This window comes from Esox lucius, chromosome 15, assembly GCF_011004845.1.
Source record: "Esox lucius isolate fEsoLuc1 chromosome 15, fEsoLuc1.pri, whole genome shotgun sequence".
NCBI classification, from domain to species: domain Eukaryota; kingdom Metazoa; phylum Chordata; class Actinopteri; order Esociformes; family Esocidae; genus Esox; species Esox lucius.
Genome location: NC_047583.1, coordinates 28,531,470 through 28,554,897, shown reverse-complemented (window position 1 = coordinate 28,554,897; position 23,428 = coordinate 28,531,470). Strand labels below are relative to the sequence as shown.

General features: G+C 40.2%; 1 protein-coding gene across 1 annotated transcript in view; it reads left to right on the top strand.

Moving 5' to 3' along the window:
• Positions 1 to 17,471, top strand: part of stxbp6 (syntaxin binding protein 6 (amisyn)) — a 116,831-nt gene extending 99,360 nt beyond the window's left edge. Inside the window, 3 exon segments of the mRNA XM_034297382.1 lie at positions 6,719 to 6,725; positions 11,171 to 11,328; positions 16,239 to 17,471. Of these exon segments, the coding sequence (XP_034153273.1) occupies positions 6,719 to 6,725; positions 11,171 to 11,328; positions 16,239 to 16,262 (189 nt within the window). The 3' untranslated portion in view covers positions 16,263 to 17,471.
• The last annotated feature ends 5,957 nt before the right edge of the window (positions 17,472 to 23,428 follow it).

Genomic DNA, 23,428 nt, shown 5'->3' with positions numbered 1-23,428 from the left:
AGGTCTAGTGGAGTCCATGCCCTGATGGGTCAGGGCTGTTTTGGTGGCAAAAGGGGGACCTACACAATATTAGGCAGGTGGTCATAATGTTATGGCTGATCGGAGTATAATGCTTGTATATTTTGGTTGCTATTAGGGAGGATATTGTTCATGCATTAGCTGTTTTAAATGGTCTTGGACAACTGGACAGATTTAACACTTGAGTTGTTGTATTTTTTCAAGTGTGTAGCCAGGTATTATATAAAAGTATATCACAGAAAGGCGTCAGGGGTTGAGGTACCACCTTTGCCTAATTTTAAGCCAGGAAAAACCCTGATAATGTTCTCCTAATGATATAAACTGACAATAGGTCAGTCAGAGTACACCCATCCTTGACACCCATCTTTAATGAAATAAACTAGCTAAGATTTAGTGTAAAAAAGTGCATTAACAATAAAGAGCAACTGGCAGCTTGAGTTGAATGTTAATGTCTACATTTTCCTGAATTAATTTTTTATTTAGATCCCCATTAGCTGATGCTATGGCAACAACTAGCTTTCCTGAGGTCTGAAATTTAACAAAATAAATATTGAGGCGAACAAAACTTTGCAGTGTACAATTAACATGCAATTAACACTAGTCAATTCAAGACTGGTGTTAATTGCACAGTGAGCTGTCTTTCTTTACTGCATATGGACATACTACATCACAATACCTGATCTTTGTGTCAAAAACAGCCACCCTTCAGAGGAACTTTATTATCATGACTTGATCAAGATAGCTACTCAAAATGTATTATCCCAAACTTCATTATCATGATCAAGATAACTACCCATCAAATTTGACTTCTGGAGTTACATCTCAATGTCTTCATGGTTGTTTGCTGATTAAAGTGTCCTTGGTTCTAGGTTTAAAAAAAAAAAATTTGATTATATCTAATTTATTTACAAAAAGAGTGGGAAAGAATGCTGTGAACCATGAAATAAGTCTGATTTTCTCTTACCACCATTTATACATTGTTCAGGCTACTAATCTTGTTCACAGGCACATCGGCCTACATTTAAGGAAGGTCCGGTGAATCACTGAGACCAACTTGGCCGCCTTTAGCCAATAAGAAAGCTGTGCATTCCTCAGACAATGGGCATTGGTTTAATCTGCTAGTGTACAGACCAATTATCTCCAACAACATGATAACCGGTACGTTTTGTGTACCCAAGCACCAATCACTCTTTTAACATTTTTGTTGGACAGCTGTGTAAGCATGCAAGTGCTGGTGAACAGCCTTGCAAGCACTGACTTCCATACTAACAAGGTCATTTTTGCCTTACTAAAACTTTACTAAAAGAGTGCCTTTAGACTAGTTGTTCTCAACTCCAAGCATTGACTCAAAGAACTGATTACATTCTAGCCCTATAAACCGATACAGATTTAGACCTGCGACAGCAGGTGAATGCAATGTACTACCAAGCATAATAGAAAACGAGCAGTGCCCCGGGTCACCAGGCTCGGAACTGAGAACCCCTGTCTTAAACCAATTACAGCCATTGTAATACAAACTCCTTGTTTAGTATCAGTGAGCTCACTGGATTCATTACAATACATTGTCATAATAGGTTCTTATTAGACAAGTGGCAAAGCATGTATATGTAGCCCAAGGCAACAGCCCTGAGAGATACAACTTTGGAATTATGGTATAAATGTATGCTTTGTTATAAGATAAATGTGTTTAGATTCTGTTCCATGTACAGGAAGTCACGTTCACAGGATGTCACATTACTGTGTTGTGGAATTCTGGGTAGCCATGCTACCATTATAAATTGGGGTGTAACCAGAAGTATGGTTGAGATTGAGTGCAACAACAAAGAGACAATACTGCGATAATTTCAATAGAAGTAGAATTATCTCCCTTGACATTCTTCGGGTACGTGATTAACACATGTGACCACTATTTGAAAAGGCTGATTTCTTACACAACACTATCAGAGATCATAGACGCGTCCATTGAAGGACACCGAGCATGTGATGGTGGGTAATGTAATGTGAGTTTTCAGAAAAAAATGTATAGTCATAACATAGTCAAAGTCAGTAGTTAACTTGTCCTCTGAAAAATTTCAGGTCAAACCCAATTTTCTCTATTAGTTTACTAAAACTAGACAGCCAAGTGATTGGGCAGCTGTTCAAAAATGGTGGAATTGTTTTAGCTTGCTTTCACATCTGTAGACAAATGTTCTCTTTGGTTAAAGATGAGTCAAATAGGCTTAGCAGTACAGACCGCTACCATTCTTAATAGTTTCCAATCAGTGTTTTCTGCCTGGTTTATAATGATGAACAAAGCTGCTTTTCCCATATTTAAAGCAGTATTAATATATTTTTTAATTATTTGATCATAAAAATAAAAAAACAGGATGATTCACATCCAAGTTATTTCATTTGACTTTCCCCATTTTATTGGTGAAATGTATTTATTGCCAATATCAAAACATTTTAACTTATGAGTCATTTAGGGTTCTCAAAATTACTTTCCCATTGATTTATGTTACAGCAACAAGTGTATCTGATTATCTGACTCATTTGCCACCTCTTTTTGCCTTTTTATTATGAACCTTACACTTATGCACCTCCGAGATTGATAATTGGTTGTAAATTTATCAATCATTGCCATGAATTGCTTGAATACTTTGAGCGTTGCAGAGGCGGTGTGCTTGGTTTCCCCTCTGGCGGGCTACCAGTATGGGGTTGGGGTAGGCACCGTGGGGTTGGGGGGGGGGTCATGCTGTTACCGAGCTCTGCTTGAGGGATTAGTGACATTTTACCCTGTGCTGTAAATGTCTGCAGTATATCTTCTCTCCTCCATTCCCCCTCTTTCTCACTGTCAGTTTTGCCCTTTCTTGAGCTCTGCGTCTCTCCAAATCGTCTGATCCCCTTCCTTCTGCTGGTGCACAGTATTCACGGCACCAAGTTGAGCCGAACAGTCTTCTCACTAAAAACACAACAGTGGAGGGAGTTCCTGATGCTCCACAGGGTTGCTGCTGTTAGGTGGTCAAGTAGCGCTGCATAAAGGTGAACAACTACCAACGTCCTTCGGTCATTACTCTGGGAATTCTTTGATTACAGTTGGGATTTCTGATAGTAGATGCTGCTCTCCTTTACATGGGCATCATTTCTGCATTCCCATTTGGAACACTGCCTCCGGGCAGCACACTCGCAGACTATTCATTGACTTATCTTTTAAGATAATAAGCATGCTTTCTTAGAGGCACACACATGCTTGCATTGGCCAGTGTATGTGCTTGCGTAAGTCTGAGTGTAGATTGCCTAACTAATTAGGCTTTAAGCTAAAATGTATATTGACACTCATTATCTTCCTGCATATGAAAATGGTTCTGTATTAACAGTCACAACATTAGTTGATGTATTGTTTGCCTGTGATAACAATTAAAAATAATGTGCTCCAGGAATGAACTCAACTTGGAATCATGTTTTGGACTGCAATTTCCTTGTTTTCTGTTTTTGTAAGGCATTTTACTATTCTTGAACTTCTGTTGCAGAAAAATGGTTTGGTCTTATGTTCTGTCTTTTGTTTTACGGGCGCACCCTGATTATATTGATATCATGGGGGTGTAGAAACACATTCTCTCTGCATAGTTTAAGTAGGAGTTCCCTGGTCATAGGACACAGAAAGGTCAGATTCCTCCACAGGATAGTCACTGAACCTGTACAAAAGCCTCATTTCTGGAAAAACTCACCAGCCAAACAGAAATGCATTATCATGACAAATGCCAAATTTGTTTTGTCAGCTTTCTTACTAACTTGAAACAGGTGAAATTTTGCAGTGACTGGAGCTGTGATATCCAGAAAAACCCAGCCATCAGTTTAAAGCAAGACATCCCTCCCCCGTGTTCTCCACAGAGAAGCCTCAACACAGGAGATGACTTACTCCTTTAATTCCCCTTTACACTCATGACTTAATCAACTATACAGAGACCCTGGACCATGAGGTCACTGTACAATCTGCCTTCATTTGATGTCATTTGGCAGTCATTTGGATAGTGTTTATTTGTTTAAAAAAAATATATATATATTCCAATCCAATCTTACGGTCTTTTGCAAACTTCGGCCTGGCTCTACTTTGGTTCTCATTGATGAAGAGCTTCAGCCATGTCCCTAGGAGCCTGTGCACTTCACCCCAGCTGCTGTTTGCCATTCTTTTTGTAGCTCACTTGATGTCATCCTATGGTTGTTGAGTTACATTCGAATGAGTTGACGGGCATCTCGGTCAGTGGACAGTCATTTTCGCCCTCTGCCAGTCTGTAGCTTTGTTGTTCCCAATGTCTGTTGCTTGACCATGTTATTATGAACCACCGTCTTTGACACTTGCTGTATCCCTCTGCCAGTAAAGTCAGAATTGAACCATTTTCCTCACTCAAAGCTTTTCTTTTCAACTCTTTTGTCATGCTGAATAGTTCTATTTTTTTAATTCAAATTACGTTTAAAGTACTACTTGCACTGTTTTTGCCATCCAACAGGTCCTATTGCAAGAGGATAGTGATGACCACAGCAGTGGTTTTTATACTTTTCCTTGTTAAATTAGATTTGGTTCAGGTAATCACCTAATCAGTACCTCATTAAGTAAAATGCGATGTGCATGTGTTGGAATTTAACAGACACTGGAATGGAATGGCTGTAGAGATGCTGTTTTAAGTGTTCTCTTAATTTTTTCCAGAGCTGTATATATCAGTTAGGTCCGGAAATATTTGGACACTGACACAATTTTCATAGGTTTGGATCTGTACGCCACCACAATAGATTTAAAATGAAACAACTGAGATGCAATTGATGTGCAGACTTTCAGCTTTTATTCCAGGGGTTGCAACCATTTTCATAAACAGTCCCCTTATTTCAGGGGCTCAGATGTAATTGTACAAATTTACACAATCATGAATACATTTTCATTTTAAATACTTTGTTGAGAATCCTTTGCTGGCAATGACTGCCTGAGGTCTGGAACGCATGGACATCACCAAACGCTGGGTTTTCTCCTTTGTGATGCTTTGCCAGGCCTATACTACAGCTGTCTTCAGTTGTTGTTTGTCCGTGGGTCATTCTGCCTTGAGTTTTGTCTTCAGCAAGTGATATTTATGCTCGATCAGGTTGAGATCAGGTGATTGACTTGGCCACTGCAAAACATTCCACTTCTTTGCCTGGGTTGCTTTTGGAGTATGTTTTGGATCACTGTCCACCTGTAAAGTGAAGCGCTGTTCAATCATCTTTGCTGAATTTGGCTGAACCTAAGCAGACAATATATCCCTATACACTTGAGAATTCATCCTGTTGCTTCTGTCTTCTGTCACATCATCAATAAACTCCAGGTGACCTAGTGCCATTGGAAGCCATGCATGCCCATGCAATCACACTGCCTCCACCATGTTCTACGGATGATGTGGTATTCTTCGGAGCTGTTCCAAGACTTCTCGATACGTTTTTCTTCCCATCATTCTGTTACAGGTTGATCTTAGTTTCATCTGTCCAAAGAATGCTGTTCTAAAAACGCCAGCCCATTTCTGGATGTTTTTTGGCCTCTTTATTCTGGAGGATTTGAACCTTGTGGTGAACCCCCTGTATTTGCTCTGGTGAAGTATTTTGTTTATGGGAGACTTGGATATTGACATGCCTTCTTCCTGGAGAGTGTTCTTCACTTGGCTGGATGTTGTGAAGGGGCTTTTCTTTACCATGGAACAGATCCTATGGCCTCCTGGCCTTTTTATGTTGCAGAGCTCACCAGCGTGTTGTTTTTTCTCAATGTACTAAACTGTTGATTTGGCCACTCCTAATGTTCCTGCTATTTCACATGCATTGTGAGCTCCTTTGACAGCATGTTGTGGGTTTACAGCAACAGCTTAAAATGTGAATGCCACACCTGGAATCAAGTCCAGCCCTTTAACCCTGCTTAATTAATGAAATAATGAAGAATAGCCCAAACCTGTCCATGGAACAGTGTTTAAGTCAATTGTCCAATTGCTTTGGGTCCTATGAAAAAGAAGGGGCTACATATTAAAGAGCTGTAATTCCTAAACCCTTCCTCCAATTTGGATCTGAATACCCTACATTTAAAACTGAGACTGCACTTTAAGCCTATATTCATTACTTAACTGTTACTATAATATATATTGGTAAACAGACACATCAGTTCTCGATTAAGAAAATATATTAAAGATGAAATTCTTTACAGTATATTGTGTAGTTGGTAAAGAACAAAATGATGTAACGGTGAATGGAAACAAAAATCCCCCACCAATTTAGGGCTGGATCCAACTCACACTGAAAGTCAGAGTAAACAAATGAATTTGCAGGCTGTTCCAAGTTGCGTGAATTTCATCACAGCAACTCGATATGTGGCTCACTAGTGTGCCTGTGAGCTCTCCCAACAACGTCTGGGCATGCTCCTGATGAGATGGCGGATGGTGTCCTGGGGATCTACTCCCAGTCCTGGATCAGGGCATCAGTGAGCTCCTGGACAGTTTGTGCAAGCAACATAATGTTCACCACCGTGTATCCAGACTCTCACATGCTCAGTGTGAACTTGCTCTCAGCTGTGAAGAGAATGGGGCGCCAATGGTGGACCAACTCTGGTGTTCTCAGGCAAATGCCAATCGAGCTGCACGGTGTTGGGATGTGAGCACAGGTCCCACTAGAGGATGTCACACCCTCATGCCACCCTCATCAGGTCTGTTTCTGACAGTTTGGAGGTCCCACTGGAGGTCATTTTGTGGGGCTCTGGCAGTGCTCCTTCTGTTCCTCCTCGCACAAAGGAGCAGATACCCGTCCTGCTGCTGGGTTGATGCCCTTCTATGGCCCTGTCCAAGTCTCCTCCATGCTCTTGAGACTGTGCTGGGTGACACAGCAAACTTTCTTGCGACTGCAAGTATGAATGTGCCATCCTGGAGCAGCTGGACTGTGCAACCTGAATGGGCTGAATGGGGCACGTACCGCATCATGCTACCGGTAGTGACAAGGACATTAGTAAAACACAAAACTAGAGAAGAATCAGTCAGGAAGGATAAGGTGTCTGTGGTCACCACCTGCAAAACCATTCCCCCTTTGGGGGGTTGTCTTGCTGTTGCCTCTCTGGTGCACCTGTTATCACTTTCATTTGGACCAAAACAAGTGACTTTGATTCACAATCGCTTATGTTTCCTAACTGGACAGATGGATATTCCTGAAGTTTAAATGACTTGTTGTACTGTGATGATTGTTCCCTTAATTTTTTGTGCAGCGTACATATTTTAATTTAAACATGCACTACCCAAATAAATGGCCTTAGTTTGATTTACAGGTGCCTAAGACTTGCACATTACTATAATTGGCCAGCTGAGAGAATGGAGTGAGAAGCAGGAAAGAGTGCATGTTTTTGTGAAAGGGTGGAAAGCGGTTTAAGAGATCTGGATGGAGGTGATTTGGTCTCATCCCTTCTTTGTTCTTTAGGATGAGCACTTTCTAAAGGATTGGGGATAGAGGGCTTTACCTTTTTATTTTTTAGTAATTTAACAGATGGTCTTGTCCAGTGAGACCTCTTTGTCTCTTGTGTGACTCGAACCAACAATCTTTGCACTACGAGTAACCTATTCTACCAGCAAAGCCACATGAGACCACATACCAGTGTCCCAATAAAAGCCGCTCCAGGAAGATGGAGGTCACAGCAAAGTTAGATAAACTGGCTCTTCCCTACTATAATAAAACCCAGCGCCCCGAGGTAAGGGCAATTCCACCATCTATTTATCGGCATTCAATTATATCTGTCTGTGTGAGAAACCTTGGGAAAGCTTTGACTTTTTCCCCAGTACGTCTGTGCGAGCGCACAGCTTTGACTTTATCAAGTTAACTTCCTTTGAAGGAAAGGAGTGGACCACATAGGAATGCCAGCTGGCATGGCGTCTGCTTTGGGGCTGTCATCTAACCTCTGCACCAAAATCTCTGCCTTTATGAGTACCACAGGACAGCATTATACCCACTTCAGTGTGGGATCCCCATAGGAAGACATGTTGAAAGGGCTGGCTCTGTCTCATTGTCTCCAGTGGCTTTCCTCTCACTCAGCCCCTCCAGGATATCCTCTATCTTCCAATTCTATTCAAATCCCAAAGCACACGTGGAAGCAATATTGTTGTTGCAAGTTGTTATATTTTGATTTGTTGACCCAAATCTTTTAGGTATACCATCCCTTCAGACAAGTAGGTTGACAATTTCGTATGTTCTGTTGTTTAGGCACCCTTTTATGGCATCTGTGAATGTATATGATTGTTTTGAGCTCATGTGATGTTTGGAACTGAACTGTACCCAAAGAGGACATCCCATAATGGGACCTGAGGTCTTTTAACACTGACGGCATAGTTCTGTTGTATTTCCTGTTCCATCTATGATCCGTGATTTGAGAGGCACACATTTTCAGCCTTGTTTGTCTATTGTGAATACAGAACGTTGCCGTACTAGTCCTTAGTTTTACTGAAGAATGGCCCATTTACATCTTTCGAATAACTGATCCCAAAAAAATTATATCCCCATTGTCTTCTTTTCCAGACAACCAAAGAACACAAGCCATCTGGATATTTTGCTACGTAACTCTGTGATAATAAAGTTCTGCCGCTGTGCCAGGGTAATTGCTCTGATGTGAAAGCTTTAGGGAGACTGCAGTTCGACCAAAAGCAGTGAATAGTTGACGGCTGGCCAGTTTTGAACATCCACAGGTTTGGGGTTATCGGAGCAAGGTTTCCTCTAATTCAGACTGCTGTGCCAGGGTTGAGTCCGATATATTCCCTTTACAACTGTCCCACTTTATGATGAGTTAAAAAGGAACAGCCACTAAAGTTTCTAAATGTAAAAATAGAATAACAGTACTAGAGATACACCTGCAGCTATTTGAAATACTTTCAGGAAATTGAACATTTGTTTCAGTTCATTCTGAGAGAAATGGCTTGATAAATACAACTCTGGAAAAAAGACAACTACACCTTTTTCTTTCCTTTCCAAAAAAGTCACTCAAATTTCCTTTTCAACTTTTTTGGAAAGGAAAGAAAACATTTCTTAGATTAAGTCTAAGCTATGTAAATGGGAAATGTGACATATTCATTTCACTGGCTCAATCTATTTTAGAGGATGTCATTCATTTAAGGACTAACCATTATTTGTACATGTTTTTAAAGTTTAAAATTCAGGTAACCAGGTTGACACTCATTGAGATAACCTTAACAATGGGGACATGCCCAAAAAGGCAGCACATACATTTACGTAACTTAAGACACAGTATCGAAGTTCCTATCTATGCATAAATTTTTTTGAAGATAGTGCCAAAACATTTGCAGCATATATATATATATATATATATATATATATATATATATATATATATATATATATATATATATATATATATATATATATATACATACACATACACACACACACACACACACACATACACAGTGGGGAGACACATACAAAGTATTTGATATACTGCCGATTTGGCAGGTTTTCCCACTTACAAAGCATGTAGAAGTCTGTAATTTTTATCATAGGTACTCTTCAACTGTGAGTGACGGAATCTAAAACAAAAATCCAGAAAATCACATTGTATGATTTTTAAATAATTAATTTGCATTTTATTGCATGACATAAGTATTTGATCACCTACCAACCAGTAAGGATTCCAGCTCTCACAGACCTGTTAGTTTTTCTTTAAGAAGCCTTCCTGTTCTCCACTCATTATCTGTATTAACTGCACCTGTTTGAACTCGTTACCTTGCCTAGTGTCACCTGCAAAATCGGCAGTGTATCAAATACTTGTTCTCCCCACTGTACATACATATATATAAAAACACATTAGTTGTTACTATATGTTATTACAAAACCTTTTAGCTCTAGATACAGGGAGCACATCGTGGAGGGTTTTTGTGTTCGATTTTTTTGTCTGAATACCGTTAGAGAGCGCTGGAAATGTTTCTCGTTATTGTAATGGACAATTCAAGAACACAAGTTAAAAGTTAGCTGCCTATATATTGCCTTATAAATAGAAATGCAACACTGGCTTAATCTCAGTAGATCTAGTGAAGGCCAGCTCACAATCGTATGGATGGTTATGGGTAGGTTTATGATGTTTTTTCTGTTTCCTATTCAGGTCTCTCCCAATGTAATATAATGGACCAAAACAGTGAGAGAAACACATGAATTTGTCAAAGAGGAATAGGGCTGGGCAGTAATTCAATAAATATTGTTATGTTTGTTTTTTAATAATTCAGCAATACAATTATTGTGTTTATCATGATATTGCACATTTTGCTAAAAATGTATTCAGAGTAAGAAAGGATGTGTGAGGTGCAAGGGTAACAGTGGTGTCAAAAACAAAAAGGAAAACAAGAAAACAACAACGACACGAAGGACAGCATTTCTATAAATGTATCTGAAATAGCGGCATTGTTACAACACACGGTCACAAACATTACAAGAGGTGCAGGTGACAAACAGGGAACCTAAATAACCATAGAATAACTAATGAGGTGCATCTGTGCCATTGGGGTGTGTTGCTGCCATCTTTTCCTGACGGCAGTTAGTACGCCGGCCAGGTGGAGCACTGGAGAGGCAGAGGGTGTGGAGTGCCACGCGGAGCAACCGTCCCAGGATGTTTCATTTGGGATGTACTTACAATGCTGCACACCACTGTTAATTCATTTGCACTATTACAATGTTTGTTTGTTTTAGAGGATACGATTATTTGTTGTACAAAACAAAACCTCTTGCATTTATCTTTAAGATGAAACAGTATGTAAAAAAGAAAAGGTGTGTGTTTTTTAAAGTATGATTTAAAATTATATGTAACAACGTAGATATACTGATTAATATATTGTCATTAATGTCATATCAACGGAATATCGGGATGTACTTTTTTGGCCATATCGGCGACCCTAAATAGGAACTCTCTTGTTGCTGTGTTTCAAAACCAGAACGTTTGGAAGTCAGCATGTCTTATAGAGCAGAGGATTTCTCTGATTTGGTGTGCTTTGAGTGCTGCGTTTGGTTGCGTAGTTGATGGGTATTTATACCCCGTATAAATGTGTCTTTTTCTCTTGTTTCTTCTCTCTCTATTCTGTTCTTTCACCTTCCCTTCCTCTCTCTTCTTGCCCCGATTGTCTCTACACTTGACCAGGGAACAGTATACTCCATTCTGCGGCGGACAGTGTGACCAGTGCTGTACAGAAGGCCAGCCAGGCGCTGAACGAGCGAGGGGAGCGGTTAGGCCGGGCGGAGGAGAAGACAGGGGAGATGAAGAACAGTGCAGAGCAGTTTGCCGTCACTGCGCACAAGGTGAGACCCTCACACAGGCAGTCATGTACACAGCTCAAAGAAATTAAGGGGAAAACATAATAATCACAATCTGTCCAGTTAGGAATCATAAGCAATTTTGAAACAGTGTCACCTGTCCTGGTGCAAATGAAAGTGACAACAGGTGCTCTGGAGAGGCAACAGCAAGACAACCCCCAAAAGGGGAATGGTTTTGCAGGTGGTGGCTACAGACAATTGTGCTCTCCTTTTCCTTCCTGACTGATTCTTCTCGTTTTGCGTTTTGCCAGTGTCCTTGTCATTAGATTAGATTAAACTTTTTTGTAATTGAACAGTACAAGTACAGGACAAAAAAAATGCAGTAAGCATCTAACCAGAAGTGCAAATAAAGGAGGGCTCAACTAATTACACAATGTACAGTAAAGATTTTGATCTTAAATATATTTTGTTCATCAAGACCTGAAGTGTGATTTAAGTGTTTCCTTAATTTTTTGTAGCAGTGTATTACATGACTGTTGTCACCCTTTGCCTTGATGACAGCTTTGCATGCACACTCAGCCATCTCTCTACCATTTTCGTGAGGTTGTCGCCTTGAATGCTTTTTCAACAGTCTTGAAGGAGTTTCCATGTATGCTGAGCACTTGTTTGCTGCTTTTCCTTTACTCTGTGGTTCCACTCATCACAAGCCATCTCAAATGTGTTGAGGTTGGGTGATTGGTTACTGTACATTTTTGACTGATTGGAACTGTACATTTTGAACTAAGAGCAGAGGATTGTCATAGCCTATGTATAGGCTATGACATTGTCTAACAACCTAACCTACTAATGTAGTGCTACAATGCTACCTACGTTTTCCCATTGTCTTTGAATGAAAATTCCTCCCCTGAAATGTAAATTCGGGGTAACTCAAAATGTTGTTCTCTATCCTGAGTAAGAGGTTAGTTTGTTGCCTCTGGCCTCCCAGCAGAGTGATTCACAAGCTATATGTTCTTGTTAGCAGTCCCTATTCTCCAAAGTGCATTGCTCTGTTTTTTCTTTCCATCCCAGCTCTTTTCTGTAGGCTTCTCTTGTTCGCTCCATACAACTGTGTCACACACAAAAAGAACAGTTTGCCTGCTGCTTAACGATGCCATTAGCATAATATGATTTCCTTCAAAATCAGGAAGGAAATAATAAAATGAGTTGTGGTCTGCTTCTAACACACTCCCACCACTGTGATCCAGGCATCTCCTTTCAAAACAGGACTATTTGGTGATCCGCTGTTCTAGAAGCGGTGTAGTAATATTTCATAAGGTCAGGACTGATCTTCAAGTTGTTTAGAGATCTCTGTGAGCTGTAAGTGTTTATTTGTTCAAAAGGACACTATATAGCATTTAATTAAAAACCCTAAAACATTTTTTTTTTTACAGTAAGTCAGTGTTTTGTAAAGTAGTCCTGTGATATATTATTCTAAACTTCTTGCTGGATTTGGCATCATTAAATCTATATGGGCAATGTTACATATGGATTTGGCAACATTAAAGCTACATGCGCAATATTACATATGTCCCCCAAATCTGCCACTTTTGCTAGGTAAGCAATTTAGTAGTAACCAGTCATTATTAGGTGAGGGGGGTTTCTTTGGCAGAATATATTCAGTTTTTCCTGAATGCCAAGCATCAAGTATGGATGAAACCAGGCACCACTCATCACCTGGCCAATACCATCCATACGGGATGAAGCATGATGGTGGCAGCATAATGCTGTGGGGATGTTTTTCATACAGCCAAATCACACATCCCAAAGCCAGGAGTGGTTTCGGTACCAGTCTGTGGATGTCTTATTTAGGGAGCAAAAGAATGTATGTTTTGCAGTGCGGTTGTGCTCTCCACCGTTGCCTGAAAAGCACATTTCACTGTTGGAATGGAAAATGTCAATATGTATGGTCAGCCACAGTACACTGCTGTAGGCTAATGGTTTTACACGTGACTGCTGCTTCAAAATCATCACCTTGCACTTTTAGGGGCCAGTGTGATTTACCTTTTGCTCATGATTCTTTTCCAATTAATTTTTTGGGGAATGTGTGCCATCATTGAATTATTATCACATTTACTTTCCTCTTTTTGGTTTTAATATGCAAATCCACCCAAATCTACTCTGCCTCCATTTTTAGAAATGCAATTGTAAATTAATGTTAACATGATTCTTACTTTCTTATTAAGATTTTTGGTCAAACCATCAATACAAATCAATTGCCGTCTGTTGCATACATACTCTCCGTGTGTGGTCATTTTGAATCTGTGATGAACCATCAAATTCATCACACAAGGGTGTCACCAAAAACTGTAGCATAATATTATTTAATGAAACTGTAAACCTGTGACTTGTGTAACATTATGCATAGGAATGGGAAAGTCTATTAAAAAGTAGTCAGATTAAGGATTAAATAATTAAATGTTCATGCAAGCAATATAAAGTAAATCAGTCATTTTTAAAGCAAGATTGGGTCTGATAATACAATTATATTGGCAAATGGATGTACTACACATTGTAAAATTGATGACAGTACTGTATCTAAGGCATACAGCTTAAATTGCACAAATGTCTTTCACTGTAATATTCTAGCTATGATCAAAAGGAGAGCGATAAAGATAGACTGCATGACCTGCTGGATTTGCCCCCAACTGCCCCTGGGGAGGGAGGGACATAGTCACAAAGTCTCACCAGGGAAGAATAACACAGACGAGAGTCTGATGCAATAGTTGATCCATTTATTACTACTGATGAATTTGAATTTAGTCCCAGGTATACACCAGAAAAACACGATGGTGGCACCTGTGAACATAGAGCTAAATTTTTTGAAAATGAGATACTTTTTTTTTTAAACTGTTCACACTTGATCACATGGATACTCCCAGTAGGATAATGGGCCATGCCACCACATGTTGTCTTTGAATGGATGCATGAACATGAAAGCGAGTTCAGTTTACTTGAGTAGCCTGCGCAGTCTCATAATTAGGAAAAGGCTACACAAGTGTTTGGATATCCCAGTAAGCACAGTTCGATGTGGAAGATGCATCACACTACATAGATACTGTCAAAAAAAAGCTGTCCCTCAAACAAGAATATCTGTGAGAGAATACAGAAAGAACAATAATCACACTGATGAAGCGCCACAGCTCTGTGGCGGGGAGTTCAGTAATGGTACATCAGTCATATCAAGAGCACTGCTTAACACTCCAAAAACATCTGAAAGGACATCTTAAACTTGCCAGAAAGCATGAGTGACCTACATGCATGTAGGGGTTTGTGATCAAATGTGACCAAAATCTATTTTTTAACAAAAATCTAAAGACTAGGTGTGGTGCAAACCCAACAATCCTATGCCTCTAGACACCCTAACCCCACAGTTACATATGGTGGTGGCTGCATCATGTTGTGAGGATGCTTCTCCTTAGCAGGGACTCAGCATCTTTGAATGAGAAGAGCAAAATCCAGGAAAACGTTGCAAGAGAACATGTTTCGTTTGCCCAGAAAATTGAAGCTTGGGAGGAAATTCACCAATCACCTGGACAACCAAAGCAACATTGGTGTGTGGCATATCTTACAGTAGCCCAGTCAAATTCCTGATCTCAGTTCCATTACAAATCTGTGGTACTATTTGAAAATTGCAGTCCTAAAGTAAACCTGAACAACATGGAGCAAATCTGCAAAGAATTGGCCAAAATCACTTCAACACTGTGTGTAAAGCTAGTGCATACCTACCAAAAGTCTTGAACTTAAAATTTATTAAACATGTACAGTATGTAGTCCTTTGTGAAAGCTGTCGCCCTACATCTAGCTCTGTGAGATGATTGCACTTAGCCCGCTACATACCATGTGCTCTGCACAGATTTTTCTACTGGTGATAACATTGAAAAATGTTGTTTGTGTTTTGAAGAATTTCATTCTGTTCCAGCCAACTGTTGGTTTGGGGTCTGCCCCCACCCTACCTCTGCAATGCCATTGGGAAAGATACCACATATCCTTTTTTCCATGTCTTTGATCCTTATTCAGTATGTTTTAAAGTGGAGAACATATGGTTATCTTTTTCCAAACAAGGCGGAGTGTGGCTGTGTGAAGGTGACCTGCAGCATGAAATGGTACACGTCCTGTCAGTTTTTCCCACCTGATGGGTCTCTCAGGGTGACTTCAGTTCATTTGCAGCACTGTTGAGCTCTCACAATTCTCTCAACTGGAGCTGGAGTTACTGCCGTCTGCTGGGGGCTGCAGCTCTGCTGCCCTCACCTGTTAGCTATTGAGATTTCACTTCCGTTTTTAATAGGTGGGCTGTTTGTGCGTGTGGTGTGTTTTTGTGTGGGACCCTGGCGTTCTCTTTAATGAGCCTCCAGCCAGGATTGTTAGCATGTGAATTAGATTGGTGGCCCTTGCCTTCTCCTTAATGAGCCTCAAGCCATTCCCGTTGGAACGCTCGTTAATGAGATGAATGGTCTCAGAGGAACCAGTCACTTGCTGATGAAAACACTGGGGCCTTTGGCGCCTATGAACCTCTGAGGAATAATAGGGCTAATAGCTATTATTCCTGTCTGCCTAAAGAATAAATCCTGCATCTCTCCATTCTATTACCATTCCAAGCAAATAGTTTTTTTGTGCTTGCTTGCTAAACTGAGATTCAAATTTTTTTGTTGCCGTTTTCAAGTGTTAAGCATGTTTGCTGCTTATTGTGTTCTGAATTATTTTTTATCCCTAAGTAGTGCTGGGCAACATACAGTAGACAATAGCTAAGTATGGTAATTGTAAATTAAATAATATGTTTATATCTTGAATGTTCACTGCTGTTATTTATGTGTATTACCCTAATGTACCCAGTATTATGTATATCCCTACAGCCCACTACAGCACGACTGACATGAAGCCTAACTTCCGTCCCCTCCCTCTCTCTCCCCACTCCACAGCTCGCCATGAAGCACAAGTGTTAAACAATTGCCAAACCTTCTGAGGGAAGGCTCTGCCAAGCGTGCCAGATGCCATACACAGGATGGATTTTTTTTTTTTTTTTACAACTTTCAATATACTCATGTTAACAAAAGTTACATTACCATTTTATTTCATGTACCTTGTTTCTAATGAAGATTTGATGATAAGGAGGGAGAAGTAAAAGAAAACTGCTATAAGAGCTAACTCTTTACTCCCTCCATTGCCCCAAAAGTGTCCCTTGACATGTCACTTCTTTTATATATATATATGAATGTTGCTGAAGAGGACAAGACAGAAGAGTGTGAGACGTGGGTATAACATGATGGTTATTTCCTGAGACAATATACTTTGAAACATTGTGAAAAGGATAGAACATTTTAACTTCAGTATTACAAAATGTGTGAAGGATATTTGTGTTGCTTCTGAAACTATTACTGGAAGCCTTCAAGTCATGTTTATTGGCCCACAACAAGTCTTTGTCCTATAAGACGGTATCAAGTTTTAGGTTCTGCAAAAAAGAAACAAATATTAAATGTCTGCACTATTCATTCATTCAAGTGACAATTTTTGCTGGTGCATGGTCTTTCACAATAGACTGCCATTACAAAATGTTGAATAAACCTACTCACCAAAAACGACTCATAACTTTACTATTGGTAACATTTCCAAATTGGGATTGTAGTAACTATTTGTAAGGTCAGATGGTTCATTGTAATATGAGGCTACATTACCTTTGCAAATAAGCTTAAACTGTTTTAAGAACTTAGAAGTCTGTTTTAGTTAATTATACTACAGTTTACCATGCCAATGTGGAGGAAACATCACTTTAAGAAATGAATTACCTTTCTAACCCTTTGAACTCCGACTGTGCTCAATTGTTATTTTGGCTTTTCAATGTTCTTTTTTCCCAATTGTATATGTGTAGATTCAAAGTTTTTCAGTAGCAGCGTTGTACAGTATTAACTTGCACACACAGACTGTAATTGTAGCTTCAAAACATCTAGTAAACCTACCCTCCCAGATTGTGTAGATGTTGTTTTACTTTTATATTTTGGATTTTATATGATGCTTTTGCAATGCATTGCCAACCTTGACTTGCAGAGGACTGTTCACTTACATTACGTATATGTTAGTTGTCTCAGATTCTAGTCAGCTTTACTGCTAATATTTTGGATGTTCATTGTTTTAATAAAAAATTATACTGAAAATCATTTGAATTATGCTTATAAAATGTTTTTGTACCTAGTACAAGCCCTGTAAAGTAATTCAGTTTAGTCTTAATTGTCCTTAGTGAGTTTGTTTTCATCCGTCACGTTTCAGATAACACGTCAGGTCTCTAACCTATCCAAATGCAATGGTCCTATATTGGTGCCTTTAAAACATAGCTTTTCATTAGTTCTTCAATTACATGTGTTTTTTGTCTAGGCCAGTGTGAGTTTATGGCAACACTAATGGGGACCCAGGGTAACACTGATTTGCTAGATTGATAACCAAAGGGAGAAAGTAATGAAAGTATTTTTTGTAGCTGGTTTCAAAAAAAGGTTGTAGTTTAAGATGAAAGCTTGGATGTGTATGGTGTCAGGAATGCAGAAGGTCATTGTATGTAGAGTAGGCTTGTAGAATGAATAGGTCATTTTAAATGATTGTCTCCAGTCATCTAATATACTGATCATTAGTCATGGATTTGAGAATAAGGCCAATAGATTTTGGTAGTAATTTAACATTTTGTAAAAGCTTGGTAGAAAAAAAAGAAAAAAAAATCTAATATTTGTTGGGATTTAGTGTTTTGATTACATTTTTGCTATGTAAAAGGACTATCCTAATGGAACTACCATTTTTCTGTTTAACTATTTTGTTGCAAGAAATAAAAATATGGTTAAAGCGAATATTCGGTCTTTGGAATACATTTTTTAATTCATCACTGTATGTATAAGTATTTGATACACTGCTGATTTTGCAGGTTTTCCCACTTACAAAGCATGTAGAAGTCTGTAATTTGTATCATAGGTACTCTTCGACTGTGAGTGACGGAATCTAAAACAAAAATCCAGAAAATTACATTGTATGATTTTTAAATAATTCATTTGCATTTTATTGCATGACATAAGTATTTGATGCATCAGAAAAGCAGAACTTAATATTTGGTACAGAAACCTTTGTTTGCAATTACAGAGATCATGTTTCCTGTAGTTCTTGACCAGGTTTGCACACACTGCAGCAGGTATTTTGGACCACTCCTCCATACAGACCTTCTCCAGATCCTTCAGGTTTTGGGGCTGTTGCTGGGCAATACGGACTTTCAGCTCCCTCCAAAGATTTTCTATTGGGTTCAGGTCTGGAGACTGGCTAGGCCACTCCAGGACATTGAGATGCTTCTTACAGGGCCACTCCTAAATTGCCCTGGCTGTGTTTTTTGGGTCGTTGTCATGCTGGAAGACCCAGCCACAACCCATCTTCAATGCTCTTACTGAGGGAAGGAGGTTTTTGGCCAAGATCTCGCAAAACATGGCCCCATCCATCCTCCCCTCAATACGGTGCAGTCGTCCTGTCCCCTTTGCAGAAAAGCATCACCAAAGAATGATGTTTCCACCTCCATGCTTCACAGTTGAGATGGTGTTCTTGGGGTTGGACTCATCCTTTTTCTTCCTCCAAACACGGCGACTGGAGTTTAGACCAAAAAGCTCTATTTTTGTCTCATCAGACCACATGACCTTCTCCAGATGGTCATTGGCAAACTTCAGACGGGCCTGGACACGCGCTGGCTTGAGCAGGGGGACCTTGCATGCGCTGCAGGATTTTAATCCATGACGGCGTGTTGTGTTACTAATGGTTTTCTTTGAGACTGTGGTCCCAGCTCTCTTCAGGTCATTGACCAGGTCCTGTCATGTAGTTCTGGGCTGATCCCTCACTTTCCTCATGATCATTGATGCCCCACGAGGTGAGATCTTGTATGGAGCCCCAGACCGAGGGAGATTGACCGTCATCTTGAACTTCCATTTTCTAATAATTGCGCCAACAGTTGTTGCCTTCTCACCAAGCTGCTTGCCTAGTGTCCTGTAGCACATCTCAGCCTTGTGCAGGTCTACAATTTTATCCCTGATGTCCTTACACAGCTCTCTGGTCTTGGCCATTGTGGAGAGGTTGGAGTCTGTTTGATTGAGTGTGTCGACAAGTGTCTTTTATACAGGTAACGAGTTCAAACAGATACAAGTAATGAGTGGAGAACAGGAGGGCTTCTTAAAGAAAAACGAACAGGTCTGTGAGAGCCAGAATTCTTACTGGTTGGTAGGTGATCAAATAATTATGTCATGCAATTAAATGCAAATTAATTATTTAAAAATCGTCCAATGTGATTTTCTGGATTTTTGTTTTAGATTCCGTCTCTTACAGTGGTGTGCCTATGATAACAATTACAGACCTCTACATGCTTTGTAAGTAGGAAAACTTGCAAAATCGGCAATGTATCAAATACTTGTTCTCCCCACTGTAATAGATAACTGCTTATTCAATGAAAAAAATTTACTCCTTTGGTCTGATTGTGTGGGTGTTTTTTGAGAGATATATTTGCGTATGCGTCACTGATTGGAATTATATAACTCATCCCAGTATCTAGAAGAACAGTCATTAGTCAATCTAGGGATTTCTAATCTAAGGTGTGTTAAATTTGGTGTTATCACTCTCACACTCCCTCATAATGGTCATTGGAAGTTCAACATGGCACCTTATGGCAAAGAACTCTCTAAGAACCTGAATAAAATAATTGTTACTCTACATAAAGATGACCTAGGCTATAAGATTGCCAAGACCCTGAAACTGAGCTGCACCTTGGTGGCCAAGACCATACAGCAGTTCAACCGGACAGGTTCCACTCACCATGGTCGACCAATGAAGTTGAGTGCACACGCTCAGCGTCATATCCAGAGGTTGTCTTTGGGAAATAGACGTATGAGTGCTGCCTACGGAGGTTGAAGGGGTGGGGGGTCACCCCTTCAAATTGCTCTGCATGGCTGTCGTCCTCTTCTAAAGATGATGCACAAGAAAGACTGCAGTTTGCTGAAGACAAGAAGACTAAGGACATGGATTACTGGAACCATGTCCTGTGGTCTGATGAGACCAAGATAAACGTATTTGGTTCAGAGGGTGTCAAGCGTGTGTGGCGGCAACCAGGTGAGGAGTAGAAAGACAAGTGTGTCTTGCCTACAGTCAAGCATGGTGGTGGGAGTGTCATGGTCTGCATGTGTGCTGCCGGCACTGGGGAGCTACAGTTCATTGAGGGAACTATGAATGCCAACATGTACTGTGACATACTGAAGCAGAGCATGATCCCCTCCCTTCGGAGACTGGGCCGCAGGGCAGTATTCCAACATGATAACGACCCCAAACACCCCTCCGAGATGAGCACTGCCTTGCTAAAGAAGCTGAGGGTAAAGGTGATGGGCTGGCCAAGCATGTCTCCGGACCTAAACCCTATTGAGCATTTGTGGGGCATCCTCAAACGGAAGGTGGAGGAGCGGAAGGTCTATAACATCCACCTGCTCTGTGATGTTGTCATGGAGGAGTGGAAGAGGACTCCAGTTGTAACCTATGAAGCTCTAGTGAACTCCATGCCCAAGAGGGTTAAGGCAGTGCTGGAAAATAATGGTGGCCACACAAACTATTGACACTTTGGGCCCAGTTTGGACATTTTCACTTATGGGTGTACTCACTTTTGTTGCCAGCGGTTTAGACATTATTTTGATGGGAAAGCAAATTTACACTGTACAGGCTGTTCTCTCACTACTTTACATTTTAGCAAAGTATAATTTCTTCAGTGTTGTCACATGAAAAGATATAATCAAATATTTGCAAAAATGTGAGGGGTGTACTCTGCACGTCTTAACAATTCGACCATTGTTTTCTCACCTGCAACCAATTCCCTAATTCCTTTATGTACAAAAGAAAGCACTACTCCACTGTATGTAAATACTTCATCTGGATTAGGGGGAGGCGGATTGCATATGCAAATAATACATAAATACACCCCCTGGAAAATGTACTCTTTTTCGTATTTGGATAATTGAGCTAAATTACAACCGTTTGCACTGATAAAGGAAAGCCAATAAAAAAAATTACACAAAAAAAGTTAACTTTGATACTGTGAATGCATTTAATAACAGAAATGTAATTTCCTTATGAGGAACAAGCTTTACCCTGACATTAAACGGCTAAATTAGAATAATCTGCACCAACCAGTGCAAATGATCAGAAAATTGTTAGAGCAGTATTTGAGAGGGTCCAGCCTTATATAAAGATTTGAAACTCGGTCTGGTTTGGTGTTAACCATATGGGTATGTGGTTACACATTATGCCAAGATTAAAATACCTATCCAAGGACAACAGAAGACAGATTGTTGATGCCCATTTAGCTGGGAGGGGTAACAAAGCAATTTCCAAGCAATTTGAAGTCATCCCATCCCATCATCCCACTGTTCAAAGGATTATTTACAAATGGAGAAAAATTGCAGGCCATTGGCAATCTACATGGGACAGGTCGTCCCACCAAGTTCAGGCCAATATCTCTGGAAGCTCAAGAAGTCTGTGATGTGAGAGTCCTGGGATCAGTGTCAAATTTTAGGAATCAATGGTCAGAAAGAGACTGCTCAAATGCTGGCCTTTATTGGAAGTCAAGAAGGAGCCTCTTTGTTAGGCAACACCTGAGTTAAGACCAAAACTGCTGATACTATGTACACCGGTCAGATGTGTTGGCGGATTTGTTTGGCTGCATTGCCAGATACCATGTTTGGTGAAAAAACAAAACACTAACGTTGAATATTATTCAGTAGAATGTGAGGACATTTGTCAAAAAGCTAAAGTTGAACATGGATCTTGCCACAGGGCTATGAACCAAAACGCGCAAGCAAAGCTTCAACAGAATGGCTCCAAAAAAGTAATAGCGGGTCATGGAATGAATTAGTTAAAACCCAGTTCTTAATTCTATCAAAATGCTCTGATGGGACTTGCCCTAAAACACAACACATTTGAGGCAGTACTGTAAAGAAGAATGCCAATATTCCTCCTTTGTGTCAGAAACTGATGGACTGTTGGGCTAAGCGTATCTATTTCAGCTATAAGTGCCAACAGTAGCTATTAAACTGCAGAAAAAACTGATTGCAATGTATATTATTTCTGTGTCCTTTGTAAAATTAGATGTGTGTGGATACTGAAACTTTGGATCATTCTTTGCTTGGTCATATGACACATTCTGTTGCTGATTGTATAAACTAAACATTATTTTTTATATATTTTTTTAAGTTAGATTCAACTTTATTGTCATTGAACAGTACAAGTACTGTACAACGAAATGCTGTTTGCTTCTAACCAGAAGAGCAAATTGAGGAGGGGAGAAAATATTAAGTATATGTACAGTCTCAAAGGTTTGCATACTTAGGCAGAAATTGTGAAATCAGGTGTGTGAGTGCTAGTGCAAAATCTAAAACATGCATCCCTTTGGGTCCCCAGGACTTTGTAAGGCAGTGACAGAGTCCAGTAATACAAAGGGTGGGTATGGTTAGTGATGGGTCACAGATGACAGCAGGGTTATGGAACATGGAAAGAAACGGTTCCTGAACTTCCTGGTGTGGGAACAAAGAGACCTGTACCGCCTGTCTGATGGGAGGAGGGCAAACAGTTTGTTGGCGTGGGAATGAAGTGTCCCTGATGATGTTGCGTGTACTGTGCATACAACGCTTGCGCTAGAGGTCTATGATGGCTGGGAGCTGGATAACCATGATGTGCTGGTCGGTTTTGATCACCCGTTGCAGGGCCTTCCAATCAGCCACGGAGCAACCACCAAACCGCACTGTGGCGCAGTTAGTCAGAATGTCATGACTTGCTGCGCACAATTTTCTCCACAAAGTGGAAATAGCGGTAACATAAAACTAGCATTATGGTTGGAACTTGATGTCTAAGCCCAGGTGCTGTAGTTTTAACAAGTATTGTATCTTGTCAACCGATAAATTACTCAGTCATAGATTCTGCCCGTGTCCAGAGATCGGGTTGTCTAGGCCCCTGCCTTCGACTGCCGCCCGATCCTCTTCGCACCGGCCCCTTATGGTCCCTCCTGTGGAACAGTGTGGTTTTCGTCCGGGCCGTGGAACACTGGACCAGCTCTATACCCTCTACGGGGTGT